Raw genomic sequence first — 20,372 nt, 5'->3', positions numbered from 1 at the left:
CTAAATCTAGCACCTCAGGAAGGTACATTCATCTTTTTCATGATGGTATCATGGTTTGTGAATAGTTTTCCAACCTTTTTTGTTCAAACTAAGTTTTGGTGCAATCTTGACTATTAAGGCGTTTGCAGGCCGAGAGAAAGCTGAAAACGCACAGAACACAAGAATGCATTGGTTAACAGTGTTTTCCTAAAACTAGCACCTCAGGAAAGTACATTTATCTGTTTTATGATGGTATCATGGTTTGTGAATAGTTTTCCAACCTTTTTAGTTCAAACTAAGTTTTGGAGCTTTTCTGACTATTAAGGCGTTTTCAGGCCGAGAGAACGCTGAAAACGCACAGAACACAAGAATGCATTGGTTAACAGTGTTTTTCTAAATCTAGCACCTCAGGAAGGTACAATTATAATTTTCATGATGGTATCATGGTTTGTGAATAGTTTTCCAACCTTTTTTGTTCAAACTAAGTTTTGGTGCAATCTTGACTATTAAGGCGTTTGCAGGCCGAGAGAAAACTGAAAACGCACAGAACACAAGAATGCATTGGTTAACAGTGTTTTCCTAAAACTAGCACCTCAGGAAAGTACATTTATCTGTTTTATGATGGTATCATGGTTTGTGAATAGTTTTCCAACCTTTTTAGTTCAAACTAAGTTTTGGAGCTTTTCTGACTATTAAGGCGTTTTCAGGCCGAGAGAACGCTGAAAACGCACAGAACACAAGAATGCATTGGTTAACAGTGTTTTTCTAAATCTAGCACCTCAGGAAGGTACATTCATCTTTTTCATGATGGTATCATGGTTTGTGAATAGTTTTCCAACCTTTTTTGTTCAAACTAAGTTTTGGTGCAATCTTGACTATTAAGGCGTTTGCAGGCCGAGAGAAAGCTGAAAACGCACAGAACACAAGAATGCATTGGTTAACAGTGTTTTCCTAAAACTAGCACCTCTGGAAAGTACATTTATCTGTTTTATGATGGTATCATGGTTTGTGAATAGTTTTCCAACCTTTTTAGTTCAAACTAAGTTTTGGAGCTTTTCTGACTATTAAGGCGTTTTCAGGCCGAGAGAACGCTGAAAACGCACAGAACACAAGAATGCATTGGTTAACAGTGTTTTTCTAAATCTAGCACCTCAGGAAGGTACAATTATCTTTTTCATGATGGTATCATGGTTTGTGAATAGTTTTCCAACCTTTTTTGTTCAAACTAAGTTTTGGTGCAATCTTGACTATTAAGGCGTTTGCAGGCCGAGAGAAAGCTGAAAACGCACAGAACACAAGAATGCATTGGTTAACAGTGTTTTCCTAAAACTAGCACCTCAGGAAAGTACATTTATCTGTTTTATGATGGTATCATGGTTTGTGAATAGTTTTCCAACCTTTTTAGTTCAAACTAAGTTTTGGTGCAATCTTGACTATTAAGGCGTTTGCAGGCCGAGAGAACGCTTAAAAACGCACAGAACACAAGAATGCATTGGTTCACAGTGTTTTTCTAAATCTAGCACCTCAGGAAGGTACATTCATCTTTTTCATGATGGTATCATGGTTTGTGAATAGTTTTCCAACCTTTTTTGTTCAAACTAAGTTTTGGTGCAATCTTGACTATTAAGGCGTTTGCAGGCCGAGAGAACGCTTAAAAACGCACAGAACACAAGAATGCATTGGTTAACAGTGTTTTCCTAAAACTAGCACCTCAGGAAAGTACATTTATCTGTTTTATGATGGTATCATGGTTTGTGAATAGTTTTCCAACCTTTTTAGTTCAAACTAAGTTTTGGAGCTTTTCTGACTATTAAGGCGTTTTCAGGCCGAGAGAACGCTTAAAAACGCACAGAACACAAGAATGCATTGGTTAACAGTGTTTTTCTAAATCTAGCACCTCAGGAAAGTACATTTATCTGTTTTATGATGGTATCATGGTTTGTGAATAGTTTTCCAACCTTTTTAGTTCAAACTAAGTTTTGGAGCTTTTCTGACTATTAAGGCGTTTTCAGGCCGAGAGAACGCTTAAAAACACACAGAACACAAGAATGCATTGGTTAACAGTGTTTTTCAAAATCTAGCACCTCAGGAAGGTACATTCATCTTTTTCATGATGGTATCATGGTTTGTGAATAGTTTTCCAACCTTTTTTGTTCAAACTAAGTTTTGGTGCAATCTTGACTATTAAGGCGTTTGCAGGCCGAGAGAACGCTGAAAACGCACAGAACACAAGAATGCATTGGTTCACAGTGTTTTCCTAAAACTAGCACCTCAGGAAAGTACATTTATCTGTTTTATGATGGTATCATGGTTTGTGAATAGTTTTCCAACCTTTTTAGTTCAAACTAAGTTTTGGAGCTTTTCTGACTATTAAGGCGTTTTCAGGCCGAGAGAACGCTTAAAAACGCACAGAACATAAGAATGCATTGGTTAACAGTGTTTTTCTAAATCTAGCACCTCAGGAAGGTACATTCATCTTTTTCATGATGGTATCATGGTTTGTGAATAGTTTTCCAACCTTTTTTGTTCAAACTAAGTTTTGGTGCAATCTTGACTATTAAGGTTTTTGCAGGCCGAGAGAAAGCTGAAAACGCACAGAACACAAGAATGCATTGGTTAACAGTCTTTTCCTTAAACTAGCACCTCAGGAAAGTACATTTATCTGTTTTATGATGGTATCATGGTTTGTGAATAGTTTTCCAACCTTTTTTGTTCAAACTAAGTTTTGGTGCAATCTTGACTATTAAGGCGTTTGCAGGCCGAGAGAACGCTTAAAAACGCACAGAACACAAGAATGCATTGGTTAACAGTGTTTTCCTAAAACTAGCACATCAGGAAAGTACATTTATCTGTTTTATGATGGTATCATGGTTTGTGAATAGTTTTCCAACCTTTTTTGTTCAAACTAAGTTTTGGTGCAATTTTGACTATTAAGGCGTTTGCAGGCCGAGAGAACGCTAAAAACGCACAGAACACAAGAATGCATTGGTTAACAGTGTTTACCTAAGACTACAACCTCAGGAAAGTACATTTATCTGTTTTATGATGGTATCATGGTTTGTGAATAGTTTTCCAACCTTTTTAGTTCAAACTAAGTTTTGGAGCTTTTCTGACTATTAAGGCGTTTTCAGGCCGAGAGAACGCTTAAAAACGCACAGAACACAAGAATGCATTGGTTAACAGTGTTTTTCTAAATCTAGCACCTCAGGAAGGTACAATTATCTTTTTCATGATGGTATCATGGTTTGTGAATAGTTTTCCAACCTTTTTTGTTCAAACTAAGTTTTGGTGCAATCTTGACTATTAAGGCGTTTTCAGGCCGAGAGAACGCTTAAAAACGCACAGAACATAAGAATGCATTGGTTAACAGTGTTTTTCTAAATCTAGCACCTCAGGAAGGTACATTCATCTTTTTCATGATGGTATCATGGTTTGTGAATAGTTTTCCAACCTTTTTTGTTCAAACTAAGTTTTGGTGCAATCTTGACTATTAAGGCGTTTGCAGGCCGAGAGAAAGCTGAAAACGCACAGAACACAAGAATGCATTGGTTAACAGTCTTTTCCTAAAACTAGCACCTCAGGAAAGTACATTTATCTGTTTTATGATGGTATCATGGTTTGTGAATAGTTTTCCAACCTTTTTTGTTCAAACTAAGTTTTGGTGCAATCTTGACTATTAAGGCGTTTGCAGGCCGAGAGAACGCTTAAAAACGCACAGAACACAAGAATGCATTGGTTAACAGTGTTTTCCTAAAACTAGCACATCAGGAAAGTACATTTATCTGTTTTATGATGGTATCATGGTTTGTGAATAGTTTTCCAACCTTTTTTGTTCAAACTAAGTTTTGGTGCAATTTTGACTATTAAGGCGTTTGCAGGCCGAGAGAACGCTGAAAACGCACAGAACACAAGAATGCATTGGTTAACAGTGTTTACCTAAGACTACAACCTCAGGAAAGTACATTTATCTTTTTTATGATGGTTTCATGGTTTGTGAATAGTTTTCCAACGTTTTTTGTTCAAACTAAGTTTTGGTGCAATCTTGACTATTAAGGCATTTGCAGGCCGAGAGAAAGCTGAAAACGCACAGAACACAAGAATGCATTGGTTAACAGTGTTTTCCTAAAACTAGCACCTCAGGAAAGTACATTTATCTGTTTTATGATGGTATCATGGTTTGTGAATAGTTTTCCAACCTTTTTAGTTCAAACTAAGTTTTGGAGCTTTTCTGACTATTAAGGCGTTTTCAGGCCGAGAGAACGCTTAAAAACGCACAGAACACAAGAATGCATTGGTTAACAGTGTTTTTCTAAATCTAGCACCTCAGGAAGGTACATTCATCTTTTTCATGATGGTATCATGGTTTGTGAATAGTTTTCCAACCTTTTTTGTTCAAACTAAGTTTTGGTGCAATCTTGACTATTAAGGCGTTTGCAGGCCGAGAGAAAGCTGAAAACGCACAGAACACAAGAATGCATTGGTTAACAGTGTTTTTCTAAATCTAGCACCTCAGGAAGGTACATTCATCTTTTTCATGATGGTATCATGGTTTGTGAATAGTTTTCCAACCTTTTTAGTTGAAACTAAGTTTTGGTGCAATCTTGACTATTAAGGCGTTTTCAGGCCGAGAGAACGCTTAAAAACGCACAGAACACAAGAATGCATTGGTTAACAGTGTTTTCCTAAAACTAGCACCTCAGGAAAGTACATTTATCTGTTTTATGATGGTATCATGGTTTGTGAATAGTTTTCCAACCTTTTTAGTTCAAACTAAGTTTTGGAGCTTTTCTGACTATTAAGGCGTTTTCAGGCCGAGAGAACGCTGAAAACGCACAGAACACAAGAATGCATTGGTTAACAGTGTTTTTCTAAATCTAGCACCTCAGGAAGGTACATTCATCTTTTTCATGATGGTATCATGGTTTGTGAATAGTTTTCCAACCTTTTTTGTTCAAACTAAGTTTTGGTGCAATCTTGACTATTAAGGCGTTTGCAGGCCGAGAGAACGCTGAAAACGCACCGAACACAAGAATGCATTGGTTCACAGTGTTTTTCTAAATCTAGCACCTCAGGAAGGTACATTCATCTTTTTCATGATGGTATCATGGTTTGTGAATAGTTTTCCAACCTTTTTTGTTCAAACTAAGTTTTGGTGCAATCTTGACTATTAAGGCGTTTGCAGGCCGAGAGAAAGCTGAAAACGCACAGAACACAAGAATGCATTGGTTAACAGTGTTTTTCTAAATCTAGCACCTCAGGAAGGTACATTCATCTTTTTCATGATGGTATCATGGTTTGTGAATAGTTTTCCAACCTTTTTTGTTCAAACTAAGTTTTGGTGCAATCTTGACTATTAAGGCATTTGCAGGCCGAGAGAAAGCTGAAAACGCACAGAACACAAGAATGCATTGGTTAACAGTGTTTTCCTAAAACTAGCACCTCAGGAAAGTACATTTATCTGTTTTATGATGGTATCATGGTTTGTGAATAGTTTTCCAACCTTTTTAGTTCAAACTAAGTTTTGGAGCTTTTCTGACTATTAAGGCGTTTTCAGGCCGAGAGAACGCTTAAAAACGCACAGAACACAAGAATGCATTGGTTAACAGTGTTTTCCTAAAACTAGCACCTCAGGAAAGTACATTTATCTGTTTTATGATGGTATCATGGTTTGTGAATAGTTTTCCAACCTTTTTAGTTCAAACTAAGTTTTGGAGCTTTTCTGACTATTAAGGCGTTTTCAGGCCGAGAGAACGCTGAAAACGCACAGAACACAAGAATGCATTGGTTAACAGTGTTTTTCTAAATCTAGCACCTCAGGAAGGTACATTCATCTTTTTCATGATGGTATCATGGTTTGTGAATAGTTTTCCAACCTTTTTTGTTCAAACTAAGTTTTGGTGCAATCTTGACTATTAAGGCGTTTGCAGGCCGAGAGAACGCTGAAAACGCACAGAACACAAGAATGCATTGGTTCACAGTGTTTTTCTAAATCTAGCACCTCAGGAAGGTACATTCATCTTTTTCATGATGGTATCATGGTTTGTGAATAGTTTTCCAACCTTTTTTGTTCAAACTAAGTTTTGGTGCAATCTTGACTATTAAGGCGTTTGCAGGCCGAGAGAAAGCTGAAAACGCACAGAACACAAGAATGCATTGGTTAACAGTGTTTTCCTAAAACTAGCACCTCAGGAAAGTACATGTATCTGTTTTATGATGGTATCATGGTTTGTGAATAGTTTTCCAACCTTTTTAGTTCAAACTAAGTTTTGGAGCTTTTCTGACTATTAAGGCGTTTTCAGGCCGAGAGAACGCTTAAAAACGCACAGAACACAAGAATGCATTGGTTAACAGTGTTTTTCTAAATCTAGCACCTCAGGAAGGTACATTCATCTTTTTCATGATGGTATCATGGTTTGTGAATAGTTTTCCAACCTTTTTAGTTGAAACTAAGTTTTGGTGCAATCTTGACTATTAAGGCGTTTTCAGGCCGAGAGAACGCTTAAAAACGCACAGAACACAAGAATGCATTGGTTAACAGTGTTTTCCTAAAACTAGCACCTCAGGAAAGTACATTTATCTGTTTTATGATGGTATCATGGTTTGTGAATAGTTTTCCAACCTTTTTAGTTCAAACTAAGTTTTGGAGCTTTTCTGACTATTAAGGCGTTTTCAGGCCGAGAGAACGCTGAAAACGCACAGAACACAAGAATGCATTGGTTAACAGTGTTTTTCTAAATCTAGCACCTCAGGAAGGTACATTCATCTTTTTCATGATGGTATCATGGTTTGTGAATAGTTTTCCAACCTTTTTTGTTCAAACTAAGTTTTGGTGCAATCTTGACTATTAAGGCGTTTGCAGGCCGAGAGAACGCTGAAAACGCACCGAACACAAGAATGCATTGGTTCACAGTGTTTTTCTAAATCTAGCACCTCAGGAAGGTACATTCATCTTTTTCATGATGGTATCATGGTTTGTGAATAGTTTTCCAACCTTTTTTGTTCAAACTAAGTTTTGGTGCAATCTTGACTATTAAGGCGTTTGCAGGCCGAGAGAAAGCTGAAAACGCACAGAACACAAGAATGCATTGGTTAACAGTGTTTTTCTAAATCTAGCACCTCAGGAAGGTACATTCATCTTTTTCATGATGGTATCATGGTTTGTGAATAGTTTTCCAACCTTTTTTGTTCAAACTAAGTTTTGGTGCAATCTTGACTATTAAGGCATTTGCAGGCCGAGAGAAAGCTGAAAACGCACAGAACACAAGAATGCATTGGTTAACAGTGTTTTCCTAAAACTAGCACCTCAGGAAAGTACATTTATCTGTTTTATGATGGTATCATGGTTTGTGAATAGTTTTCCAACCTTTTTAGTTCAAACTAAGTTTTGGAGCTTTTCTGACTATTAAGGCGTTTTCAGGCCGAGAGAACGCTTAAAAACGCACAGAACACAAGAATGCATTGGTTAACAGTGTTTTCCTAAAACTAGCACCTCAGGAAAGTACATTTATCTGTTTTATGATGGTATCATGGTTTGTGAATAGTTTTCCAACCTTTTTAGTTCAAACTAAGTTTTGGAGCTTTTCTGACTATTAAGGCGTTTTCAGGCCGAGAGAACGCTGAAAACGCACAGAACACAAGAATGCATTGGTTAACAGTGTTTTTCTAAATCTAGCACCTCAGGAAGGTACATTCATCTTTTTCATGATGGTATCATGGTTTGTGAATAGTTTTCCAACCTTTTTTGTTCAAACTAAGTTTTGGTGCAATCTTGACTATTAAGGCGTTTGCAGGCCGAGAGAACGCTGAAAACGCACAGAACACAAGAATGCATTGGTTCACAGTGTTTTTCTAAATCTAGCACCTCAGGAAGGTACATTCATCTTTTTCATGATGGTATCATGGTTTGTGAATAGTTTTCCAACCTTTTTTGTTCAAACTAAGTTTTGGTGCAATCTTGACTATTAAGGCGTTTGCAGGCCGAGAGAAAGCTGAAAACGCACAGAACACAAGAATGCATTGGTTAACAGTGTTTTCCTAAAACTAGCACCTCAGGAAAGTACATGTATCTGTTTTATGATGGTATCATGGTTTGTGAATAGTTTTCCAACCTTTTTAGTTCAAACTAAGTTTTGGAGCTTTTCTGACTATTAAGGCGTTTTCAGGCCGAGAGAACGCTGAAAACGCACAGAACACAAGAATGCATTGGTTAACAGTGTTTTTCTAAATCTAGCACCTCAGGAAGGTACATTCATCTTTTTCATGATGGTATCATGGTTTGTGAATAGTTTTCCAACCTTTTTTGTTCAAACTAAGTTTTGGTGCAATCTTGACTATTAAGGCGTTTGCAGGCCGAGAGAAAGCTGAAAACGCACAGAACACAAGAATGCATTGGTTAACAGTGTTTTCCTAAAACTAGCACCTCAGGAAAGTACATTTATCTGTTTTATGATGGTATCATGGTTTGTGAATAGTTTTCCAACCTTTTTAGTTCAAACTAAGTTTTGGAGCTTTTCTGACTATTAAGGCGTTTTCAGGCCGAGAGAACGCTGAAAACGCACAGAACACAAGAATGCATTGGTTAACAGTGTTTTTCTAAATCTAGCACCTCAGGAAGGTACATTCATCTTTTTCATGATGGTATCATGGTTTGTGAATAGTTTTCCAACCTTTTTTGTTCAAACTAAGTTTTGGTGCAATTTTGACTATTAAGGCGTTTGCAGGCCGAGAGAACGCTGAAAACGCACAGAACACAAGAATGCATTGGTTAACAGTGTTTACCTAAGACTACAACCTCAGGAAAGTACATTTATCTTTTTTATGATGGTTTCATGGTTTGTGAATAGTTTTCCAACCTTTTTTGTTCAAACTAAGTTTTGGTGCAATCTTGACTATTAAGGCATTTGCAGGCCGAGAGAAAGCTGAAAACGCACAGAACACAAGAATGCATTGGTTAACAGTGTTTTCCTAAAACTAGCACCTCAGGAAAGTACATTTATCTGTTTTATGATGGTATCATGGTTTGTGAATAGTTTTCCAACCTTTTTAGTTCAAACTAAGTTTTGGAGCTTTTCTGACTATTAAGGCGTTTTCAGGCCGAGAGAACGCTTAAAAACGCACAGAACACAAGAATGCATTGGTTAACAGTGTTTTTCTAAATCTAGCACCTCAGGAAGGTACATTCATCTTTTTCATGATGGTATCATGGTTTGTGAATAGTTTTCCAACCTTTTTTGTTCAAACTAAGTTTTGGTGCAATCTTGACTATTAAGGCGTTTGCAGGCCGAGAGAAAGCTGAAAACGCACAGAACACAAGAATGCATTGGTTAACAGTGTTTTCCTAAAACTAGCACCTCAGGAAAGTACATGTATCTGTTTTATGATGGTATCATGGTTTGTGAATAGTTTTCCAACCTTTTTAGTTCAAACTAAGTTTTGGAGCTTTTCTGACTATTAAGGCGTTTTCAGGCCGAGAGAACGCTGAAAACGCACAGAACACAAGAATGCATTGGTTAACAGTGTTTTTCTAAATCTAGCACCTCAGGAAGGTACATTCATCTTTTTCATGATGGTATCATGGTTTGTGAATAGTTTTCCAACCTTTTTTGTTCAAACTAAGTTTTGGTGCAATCTTGACTATTAAGGCGTTTGCAGGCCGAGAGAAAGCTGAAAACGCACAGAACACAAGAATGCATTGGTTAACAGTGTTTTCCTAAAACTAGCACCTCAGGAAAGTACATTTATCTGTTTTATGATGGTATCATGGTTTGTGAATAGTTTTCCAACCTTTTTAGTTCAAACTAAGTTTTGGAGCTTTTCTGACTATTAAGGCGTTTTCAGGCCGAGAGAACGCTGAAAACGCACAGAACACAAGAATGCATTGGTTAACAGTGTTTTTCTAAATCTAGCACCTCAGGAAAGTACATTTATCTGTTTTATGATGGTATCATGGTTTGTGAATAGTTTTCCAACCTTTTTAGTTCAAACTAAGTTTTGGAGCTTTTCTGACTATTAAGGCGTTTTCAGGCCGAGAGAACGCTTAAAAACACACAGAACACAAGAATGCATTGGTTAACAGTGTTTTTCTAAATCTAGCACCTCAGGAAGGTACATTCATCTTTTTCATGATGGTATCATGGTTTGTGAATAGTTTTCCAACCTTTTTTGTTCAAACTAAGTTTTGGTGCAATCTTGACTATTAAGGCGTTTGCAGGCCGAGAGAACGCTGAAAACGCACAGAACACAAGAATGCATTGGTTCACAGTGTTTTCCTAAAACTAGCACCTCAGGAAAGTACATTTATCTGTTTTATGATGGTATCATGGTTTGTGAATAGTTTTCCAACCTTTTTAGTTCAAACTAAGTTTTGGAGCTTTTCTGACTATTAAGGCGTTTTCAGGCCGAGAGAACGCTTAAAAACGCACAGAACATAAGAATGCATTGGTTAACAGTGTTTTTCTAAATCTAGCACCTCAGGAAGGTACATTCATCTTTTTCATGATGGTATCATGGTTTGTGAATAGTTTTCCAACCTTTTTTGTTCAAACTAAGTTTTGGTGCAATCTTGACTATTAAGGTTTTTGCAGGCCGAGAGAAAGCTGAAAACGCACAGAACACAAGAATGCATTGGTTAACAGTCTTTTCCTAAAACTAGCACCTCAGGAAAGTACATTTATCTGTTTTATGATGGTATCATGGTTTGTGAATAGTTTTCCAACCTTTTTTGTTCAAACTAAGTTTTGGTGCAATCTTGACTATTAAGGCGTTTGCAGGCCGAGAGAACGCTTAAAAACGCACAGAACACAAGAATGCATTGGTTAACAGTGTTTTCCTAAAACTAGCACCTCAGGAAAGTACATTTATCTGTTTTATGATGGTATCATGGTTTGTGAATAGTTTTCCAACCTTTTTAGTTCAAACTAAGTTTTGGAGCTTTTCTGACTATTAAGGCGTTTTCAGGCCGAGAGAACGCTGAAAACGCACAGAACACAAGAATGCATTGGTTAACAGTGTTTTTCTAAATCTAGCACCTCAGGAAGGTACATTCATCTTTTTCATGATGGTATCATGGTTTGTGAATAGTTTTCCAACCTTTTTTGTTCAAACTAAGTTTTGGTGCAATCTTGACTATTAAGGCGTTTGCAGGCCGAGAGAACGCTGAAAACGCACAGAACACAAGAATGCATTGGTTCACAGTGTTTTTCTAAATCTAGCACCTCAGGAAGGTACATTCATCTTTTTCATGATGGTATCATGGTTTGTGAATAGTTTTCCAACCTTTTTTGTTCAAACTAAGTTTTGGTGCAATCTTGACTATTAAGGCGTTTGCAGGCCGAGAGAAAGCTGAAAACGCACAGAACACAAGAATGCATTGGTTAACAGTGTTTTCCTAAAACTAGCACCTCAGGAAAGTACATTTATCTGTTTTATGATGGTATCATGGTTTGTGAATAGTTTTCCAACCTTTTTAGTTCAAACTAAGTTTTGGAGCTTTTCTGACTATTAAGGCGTTTTCAGGCCGAGAGAACGCTTAAAAACACACAGAACACAAGAATGCATTGGTTAACAGTGTTTTTCTAAATCTAGCACCTCAGGAAGGTACATTCATCTTTTTCATGATGGTATCATGGTTTGTGAATAGTTTTCCAACCTTTTTTGTTCAAACTAAGTTTTGGTGCAATCTTGACTATTAAGGCGTTTGCAGGCCGAGAGAAAGCTGAAAACGCACAGAACACAAGAATGCATTGGTTAACAGTGTTTTCCTAAAACTAGCACCTCAGGAAAGTACATTTATCTGTTTTATGATGGTATCATGGTTTGTGAATAGTTTTCCAACCTTTTTTGTTCAAACTAAGTTTTGGTGCAATTTTGACTATTAAGGCGTTTGCAGGCCAAGAGAACGCTGAAAACGCACAGAACACAAGAATGCATTGGTTAACAGTGTTTTCCTAAAACTAGCACCTCAGGAAAGTACATTTATCTGTTTTATGATGGTATCATGGTTTGTGAATAGTTTTCCAACCTTTTTAGTTCAAACTAAGTTTTGGAGCTTTTCTGACTATTAAGGCGTTTTCAGGCCGAGAGAACGCTTAAAAACGCACAGAACACAAGAATGCATTGGTTAACAGTGTTTTTCTAAATCTAGCACCTCAGGAAAGTACATTTATCTGTTTTATGATGGTATCATGGTTTGTGAATAGTTTTCCAACCTTTTTAGTTCAAACTAAGTTTTGGAGCTTTTCTGACTATTAAGGCGTTTTCAGGCCGAGAGAACGCTTAAAAACACACAGAACACAAGAATGCATTGGTTAACAGTGTTTTTCTAAATCTAGCACCTCAGGAAGGTACATTCATCTTTTTCATGATGGTATCATGGTTTGTGAATAGTTTTCCAACCTTTTTTGTTCAAACTAAGTTTTGGTGCAATCTTGACTATTAAGGCGTTTGCAGGCCGAGAGAACGCTGAAAACGCACAGAACACAAGAATGCATTGGTTCACAGTGTTTTCCTAAAACTAGCACCTCAGGAAAGTACATTTATCTGTTTTATGATGGTATCATGGTTTGTGAATAGTTTTCCAACCTTTTTAGTTCAAACTAAGTTTTGGAGCTTTTCTGACTATTAAGGCGTTTTCAGGCCGAGAGAACGCTTAAAAACGCACAGAACATAAGAATGCATTGGTTAACAGTGTTGTGGTGACTGCAATCCGGTAGAGTCACGTGAGGCTAAGTACGGGAGATTGCTGTGGACTCGTTCCAAACAGACGCTGATTCCTCCTATGAAGTTCATTGTTTTTTATTAAGTTAAAAACACATCCAAGCGGGCGAAGCGATACACGATGTGCGCCGATGCAATAAAGTGCGCTGTAGGATACGGTCAACAAAAAGTATCGTCTCCCGACTCACCCCCATGTCCATACAACCATCCCTCTGCCAGGGTGCCTACACTCATTCATAAACCACTGCACCCCTGCCCACGTGATTCTGCTGCTAATTACATTTCAAAATAAAGTACCAACACTCACACACAGGAAGTGGCGTTCGGCCGCTACATCCCAGCCCCTAATTATAACACTGTAGTAATTACAAAAAAGACACCATAAAACATACATCAAACAATTGTCCATGATTAATATTCCAATAAGGGGGTGTAGTCATCTTCTTTCACGAACGAGTCTAGTCTAGGCCAGAGGTTCAAGCACTTAGCCTGTCAAGGTGATCTTTACCACCACCTTTGTCATGTGAGTAGTAAGTCAGTCAAAAGTAATTGTCTCTTCAGACGTCTGCTTCCAGTAGCAAACAGACTTTGGTTATTGGCCTATCTAAACAATTGGTCTTAGTCTTGATAAGTAGCCTTCGTACTAGTCCTTTTCTGTCTGGAAAGGTTTGAATTACTTTTCCCATGACCCAGGAATTACGAGGTGCTGTTTCGTCCACTATGAGCACTATATCTCCAATCACGAAGTTGCGTTTCACGCCAGTCCACTTCTGGCGTTCCTGGAGCTGCGTCAAGTACTCCTGGACCCATCGCTTCCAGAACAGATCGGACATGTACTGGACTTGCTTCCAGCGGCGGCGAGTGTAGAGGTCGTCCTTCTGAAACTCCCCTGGTGGTAGAGATGGGGATGTTTTCAGCAGCAACAAATGATTGGGGGTCAATGCCTCCAAATCATTAGGGTCGGGAGAAGAGTTGGTGAGCGGACGACCGTTAATGATGGACTCTACCTCACAGAGAACGGTATGAAATCCGTCCTCATCAAGATTCTGTACCTTAAAGGTAGAATTGAGAACTTTACGTATGGATCTTATCAATCTTTCCCAAACTCCCCCATGATGTGAACCTGTAGGAGGATTAAAGTTCCACTTGATGCCTTTCTGTAGAAGAATGTCATTAATCTGAGCATGGTTCCAGACTTCAATAGCCTCCCTCAGCTCACGCTCTGCTCCAACGAAGTTTGTTCCATTATCCGAGCGTATTTCCTGGACTTGGCCGCGCCTTGCTACGAAACGTCGCAGTGCATTGATAAAAGCACTGGTATCCAAACAAGATGCTACTTCAATATGGATTGCTCGTATGGTCAAACAGGTGAATAAGACTCCATATCTCTTCACCATGCTCCTGCGGCTCTTGACTGCGAAAGGGCCAAAGAAGTCCACTCCTACCCTGGTGAATGGGGCTTCTTCTGGGCAGACTCTGTCAACGGGCAGATCTGCCATCTGTTGGCACCCCGGAGCGGCTTGCAACCTACGACAGACGACACACTTGGTCAGGAGTCTTCTTATAGCTGTAGTAGCACCTGGAATCCAATACTTCTGACGTAGTCTTGACAACACATAATTGCGTCCGCCATGGCCCACCTCTTCATGAATATGTTTGAGAAGAATATTGGAGATGTGGGAATCTTTGGCTAAGATGATGGGATGCCTACTTTCTTCGGGCATAGCTGCCCTACTTAGTCTTCCACCAACTCTCAAAATGCCATCCTCCAACACTGGCGAAAGCTTGTAAATGGAGCTGTTCTTCCTAACACTTGTGTCAGTCTGCAGGCTGATACGCTCATCAGAAAACCGCCTTCTCTGGCAAAACTTGATAATTTCAAATTCTGCCTTCGCTAGTTCTTCCACTGTGAGCAAACTGCTACAGGCCAGGGCTTTGATCACCTCCGCTTTATGCTCTGAGGAAAGGTGCTGTTGCTTACTCAAGTTCAGCTGCCTCGTTTTCTGGCTGAGGGACACGAGCAGATTCTTAAACCTGAGGATCCAAGCCACGGCCCTTTTCAGATGGGTCCAAGAGGAGAAGTGATTCATTAAGCGAGTGGTGGCGTCCACCTCTGACCCTTGCATGGCATTCACTGTAACGCTAACCTTGACCTCTGGATCATCTGGTAGGAGTTCACTTGAACGATCTGGATTCGCAGGCCAGTCCTGTTCGGGGTGTAGCAGATACTCTGGTCCTGACGGCCAGGTCTTATTCTTGAGGAACGCATCTACCTTCAACCCTCTGGAAGCCACATCTGCAGGATTGCTCGTGGTACTTACGTACCTCCATTGAGATGCCTGAGACGCTTTAAGGATTTCTGATACTCTATTGGCCACAAAGGTACGGAACCTTGATGTTTCATTCCTTATGTACTTTAGCACCGACGTGCTATCTGTCCAAAACAGTGATGGCTGAAGCCTCATATGTAATTCCCTTTTCCAAAACGTGTCCATGCGGCTTGCCATGGTAGCAGCCGTAAGCTCCATACGAGGTATCGAAACTGACTTCAATGGCGCTACCCTGGATTTTCCCATGACGAAGGCGCTGTGCACCAGGGACTGTGCGTTTTGCGAGAGCAGATAGGTCACAACACCATAACCGTCTTCACTTGCATCTGTAAAGTGATGCAATTGTGCTGCGATGACTTCTCCAAAGTCTAATGGTTTTAGGCACCTAGGGATCTGGAAGTCTTCCAACTGACTGAGTTCCTCCAACCATTGTGTCCATCCCTGTGCAGCGGAGGGTGGTATAGGCTCGTCCCAACCAAGTTCTTTTCTACACAGCTGTTGCAGGATGATCTTGGCAGTAAGGACGACGGGACTCAAAATTCCCAAAGGATCATAAATTGAACTTATGACAGAGAGGATACCCCTTCTTGTCAGAGGTTTTTGTTGCACCGTGATCTTAAACTTAAAGGTATCTGACTGAAGGCAAAATTGTACCCCCAATACCCTTTCCACGGGAAGTGTGTCCTGTTCCAAGTCCAAGTCCTTCATATCTTTTGCCCTTTGATCTTCTGGTATTGCTGTAATCACGGCATGTCGATTACTCGTCCATTTAGTCAACTTAAAGCCGCCTTTGGAACAGATGGACACCAGATCGTGCTGGAGTGCCACAGCTTCTTTCTCGGTGGCTGTGGCTACGAGGCAATCATCCACATAGAAACAATGTAAAACCTTCTCGATAGCTTCCCGGCTGAACTGCCCTTCATTGTCCTCGGCACATTTTCTAAGTGCAAAATTAGCACAACTTGGTGATGAAGTTGCACCAAAGAGATGCACCTTCATTCTGAAGTCCGCCAGTTCTTGTACAAAGTCACCATCGGGCCACCAGAGAAACCTCAGCAAATCCATGTCTTCGGCTGGTACTCTCACTTGATGGAACATGGACTCTATGTCTGCCAAGATTATCACTGGTTCCTTTCTGAATCTGGTCACGACGCCTATCAATGAGCTGGTGAGATCTGGTCCCTGCAGGAGCTGATCATTGAGAGACGTCATCTGGAAAGGTGCTCCGCAGTCGAACACCACCCGCATCGTCCCTTTTCGAGGGTGGTAGACACCATGGTGGGGGATATACCACAATCTCCCATCCTCACGAGCCAGTTCCTCCGTAGGTACTCGCTCAGCATATCCTTTGGAGACAAGATTGTCCATAAAGTCTGCATACTGCTGTCGGAAAGACACATCTCTCTTGAACCTCCTTTGAAGGTTTAGAGTGCGCTGCTCTGCGACTTTTCTGTTGTTTGGCATGTTTAATTTGCATTCTCTCAGGGGCAATGCGATCTGGTAATGTCCATTCACAAGGCTCGCTGAATTTCTAACCAGCTTCATGAATTTTTGGTCTTCCCTTGACAAAGCAGGTTGCTCCTCGTGGCTGCATTCTGGGAAATCAGTTTTGAACTGTTGCTGCCAGAGCTTATCCAAGTTTGAAACTGAAACTCTATTGACTGTGACAATGTCAAATGCGTCGCTGCTGTCTCCTACCAATGGTCCATTAACAGTCCACCCTAGAATTGTTTTGATGGCATAAGGTCCATCGTTCACGCTACGGATCACTTCTAATGGTTCCAAGGCCTTTGGCACGTTTGTTCCTATTAGCAGCTCGATTTCTGCGTCAATCTCTGGCAGATGAACATGTCGCAAGTGAGGCCATCTCTGAAGATCCTGTCGACGTGGAATATTTCCCTTATTGACGGGCATACTCTCCTGAGTGAAAGTACTTGGCAATTCGCAAAATATCTCACCATCCAGACCAGCCACCTCGAGACCTGTGACTAATTGGGTGTTCATGACCTTCTCTTGACCCATAGTACGTAAAAGGATACGAGTTTTCTTTCCTGTGAGATTAAGCCTATTCATTAAGTTCTCAGTGCAGAAAACGGCAGTGCTTCCTTGATCTAGGAAAGCATAAGTGAGCACTGTCTTATTACCTTTTCTAGACTTAACCTGTACTGGGACTATGGGAAGTTTACATTCTTCCTCACCAGCCCCAGTGAGGCCGTTGGACATTAAGGCCCTGCCCACTGCCGTGCCTGGCTCTTGTTCAGTTTCAGATTTTGCTTGCTTCTCCTTAAACTGAATATGAAGCATTGTGGGGTGCTTCATACAACACGCTTGGCATGTCAACCGTTTTTGACAATCTTTGCTGATATGTCCTGTACATAAACAGGCAAAGCAAACACCATTTTCTTTTAAGAATGTGATCTTTTCGGTGCGAGTCTTCTCTTCCAGGTGAGGGCATGACTCTAGAGTGTGTTCACCTTCGCAAAACAGACAATCTTTGATGGGTAAGGCAGTGTAGCGTTTCCATTCCCGTGTTCCAATATTCCTATTTTCCACCGTGGTCGCAGTTGTAGCGAAAATACTTCCTTTGGGTTTAGAGATGGTTCGATTCGTACTTTTACTTAATGCTGGCGCTGGGTCTTGGATATTCCCGAACACTGGGTGTGTTAGAATTCTAACTTGCCTTTCAACGAAATTAACAACGTCGCTGAATGTGGCCCTTTGGTTACGGCTCTCTTGTATCTCGCAGGCTACCGTTCTCCAGCAATCCCGAAGCTTGTATGGCAGTTTCTTTACTATTGTGAGCATATTAGCGGGCATATCCAGTTCATACATATACTGTACGCCATTCATCACGTTGCTACAGCTTCGAAGAAACAAACCGTAATCCTGTAATGCATTAACATCTTCAGATCTTATTGGGGCCCATGACAGAACTTGGTTCATATAAGCAGTGGCAATTATTTGCTCATTACCGAAGTGTTCCTGTAGCAAAGCCTTAGCCTGAGCATAACCCCTTTCAGGGTCAACATGCTGACAACTTCGTACAAGTTCCCTTGGGCGACCTCTAGTGAACTGTTCAAGGAAATACAGGCGATCACTGCAATTGCTCGACTTGCTTTCGACACCGTTCTCAAAAGCTCTTATAAAAGTGTGAAACTGTAATGGGTTGCCATCGAAAGCCTGCAGATCTCTTTTGGGTAGCGATGCCATTTGTTGTTGCTGTACCAGCAAGGTGGTTATTTCATTTTGCCTTTTCATAATTTCAATAACGTTGTTTTGACCACTTTGGCCTAAAGGACCTTCGTTGCTAAAAGTGGTTCCATGCTCGTGCATATGGTGCTGAGAAGTACAAAGTTGAACATGTGAACTTTGGGTGGCCATTCTGACCTTAGCTCTTGTGGCTGGATCGCTGATGCTATTTGTGACTTGCTCGTCCCTCTTAGGTACTGCCAACGTCTGAGGAACAAATGTAGCAGCATCGGCTCTCTGCTGCATTGACTGTGTTTGTGCTTCACCAAAGTAAGGATTCATGTTGTCGTATTGTCTTGCGCTGCCTTTAGAACCGGTCATGCTTGCTGCCCTTAGCACGCTCACTTTAGCCATGTGTGCAGCAATTTCCTCGTCCATCTTGAGTCTCTCTTTTCCTTTTCGTATCCTTTCCTCTTCCTCCTCCAGCGCATGTCTGTCCTTCAGAAGTCCTTGTCGTGCCATTAGTGCTGCCAGGTCAGCTTCAGCATTTATGCGAGCAGAAGAAATGCTTGATATAGATGACCTTTGAGAGCTTCTGGCCGTGGCTCTGCTGCCCACGTTGGATATGCTGTCAGATGGATTCACACAATCCTGTGGATCTCCCTGCATGGAAACTGCCTTTGCTGGTGCTTGTGGGGCGTGCATATCAGAGTCAGGCACATCTTTGTTTGAGCCATCAAAGTCGTTTCCATCCAAGTTCACAGTAGTTTCACTCAGCCATTGGGTAACATTGTCCTTGAAAACGTTGGTGTAACTCTCGATGCTTAAGAACCATTCCTTTTGTAAAATTTGTTCGCTTTCGGGTAGCAAAGGGATTAATGACTTATGTAGCTCAATGGCCGTGTCGTGGAGCTGAGTAAGGGTTTGTATTTGTTGTTGCACCTGATGTACATTTTCCTTTCTTTTCATAAGCTCTTTTATAGCAGGAATTAGCGCTTTGATTTTATCTACGAGCACCTTTCGCTCCTTTTGAAGTTTTTCAATTTTTATTGCCAAAGCCTTTGCAGTTAGTTTGACTTCTCGTTTTTCCATTGTTTCGGAAACATTATTCACATCGCGATCATGTGTTTCGCTCATTGTGCCTTCAAGTTCGACAGTTCAAGTTTCACAGTGCACCAACGAGTCAATAGCGTTCAATTAAATTCACGTTTCCAAAACGGGATTCAACATCCGATTCCGCACTGCCAAGCCAAACAATTCGACAGTCGATGTAGGCGAACGTCACCCGGAAAGACGGCGATCCCCAATGGACACCCGCAAACCGTCAAACTTTCCAAACGCAGCATGAATGAGAGTGGGGATTTTGCGTGCCTACCGTGGCTGTTCGCGTTGGGATGAATCCGTGGCTCGGTAAGGATCTCTGTCGCGATGTAATCCAGCTTTCTTCTTCGGATCCATAACCCCGGAATCCGACGGGAATCCGTGATAAAGACTGCGCGTTTGTTGTATGCAACTGATCACTTATTTGTTTACTTTTTTGTTGACAAATGTGGTGACTGCAATCCGGTAGAGTCACGTGAGGCTAAGTACGGGAGATTGCTGTGGACTCGTTCCAAACAGACGCTGATTCCTCCTATGAAGTTCATTGTTTTTTATTAAGTTAAAAACACATCCAAGCGGGCGAAGCGATACACGATGTGCGCCGATGCAATAAAGTGCGCTGTAGGATACGGTCAACAAAAAGTATCGTCTCCCGACTCACCCCCATGTCCATACAACCATCCCTCTGCCAGGGTGCCTACACTCATTCATAAACCACTGCACCCCTGCCCACGTGATTCTGCTGCTAATTACATTTCAAAATAAAGTACCAACACTCACACACAGGAAGTGGCGTTCGGCCGCTACAAGTGTTTTTCTAAATCTAGCACCTCAGGAAGGTACATTCATCTTTTTCATGATGGTATCATGGTTTGTGAATAGTTTTCCAACCTTTTTTGTTCAAACTAAGTTTTGGTGCAATCTTGACTATTAAGGTTTTTGCAGGCCGAGAGAAAGCTGAAAACGCACAGAACACAAGAATGCATTGGTTAACAGTCTTTTCCTAAAACTAGCACCTCAGGAAAGTACATTTATCTGTTTTATGATGGTATCATGGTT

The 20,372-nt window shown here is 40.6% G+C and overlaps 1 protein-coding gene across 1 annotated transcript; it reads right to left on the bottom strand.

Annotated features, from left to right (window-relative positions):
• Nucleotides 1–12,755: 12,755 nt before the first annotated feature.
• On the bottom strand, nt 12,756–20,124 carry LOC144386412 (uncharacterized). Its single transcript, XM_078087633.1, has one exon. The coding sequence runs from the start codon at nt 19,347–19,349 to the stop codon at nt 13,251–13,253; it is 6,099 nt and encodes a 2,032-aa protein (XP_077943759.1). The 5' UTR covers nt 19,350–20,124; the 3' UTR covers nt 12,756–13,250.
• Between the last annotated feature and the right edge of the window lie 248 nt (nt 20,125–20,372).

The sequence above is a fragment of the Gasterosteus aculeatus genome, chromosome 13 (assembly GCF_964276395.1).
Source record: "Gasterosteus aculeatus chromosome 13, fGasAcu3.hap1.1, whole genome shotgun sequence".
NCBI classification, from domain to species: domain Eukaryota; kingdom Metazoa; phylum Chordata; class Actinopteri; order Perciformes; family Gasterosteidae; genus Gasterosteus; species Gasterosteus aculeatus.
The sequence above is the reverse complement of the archived record's forward strand: the minus strand, read 5'-3'. Positions and strand labels throughout refer to the sequence as shown.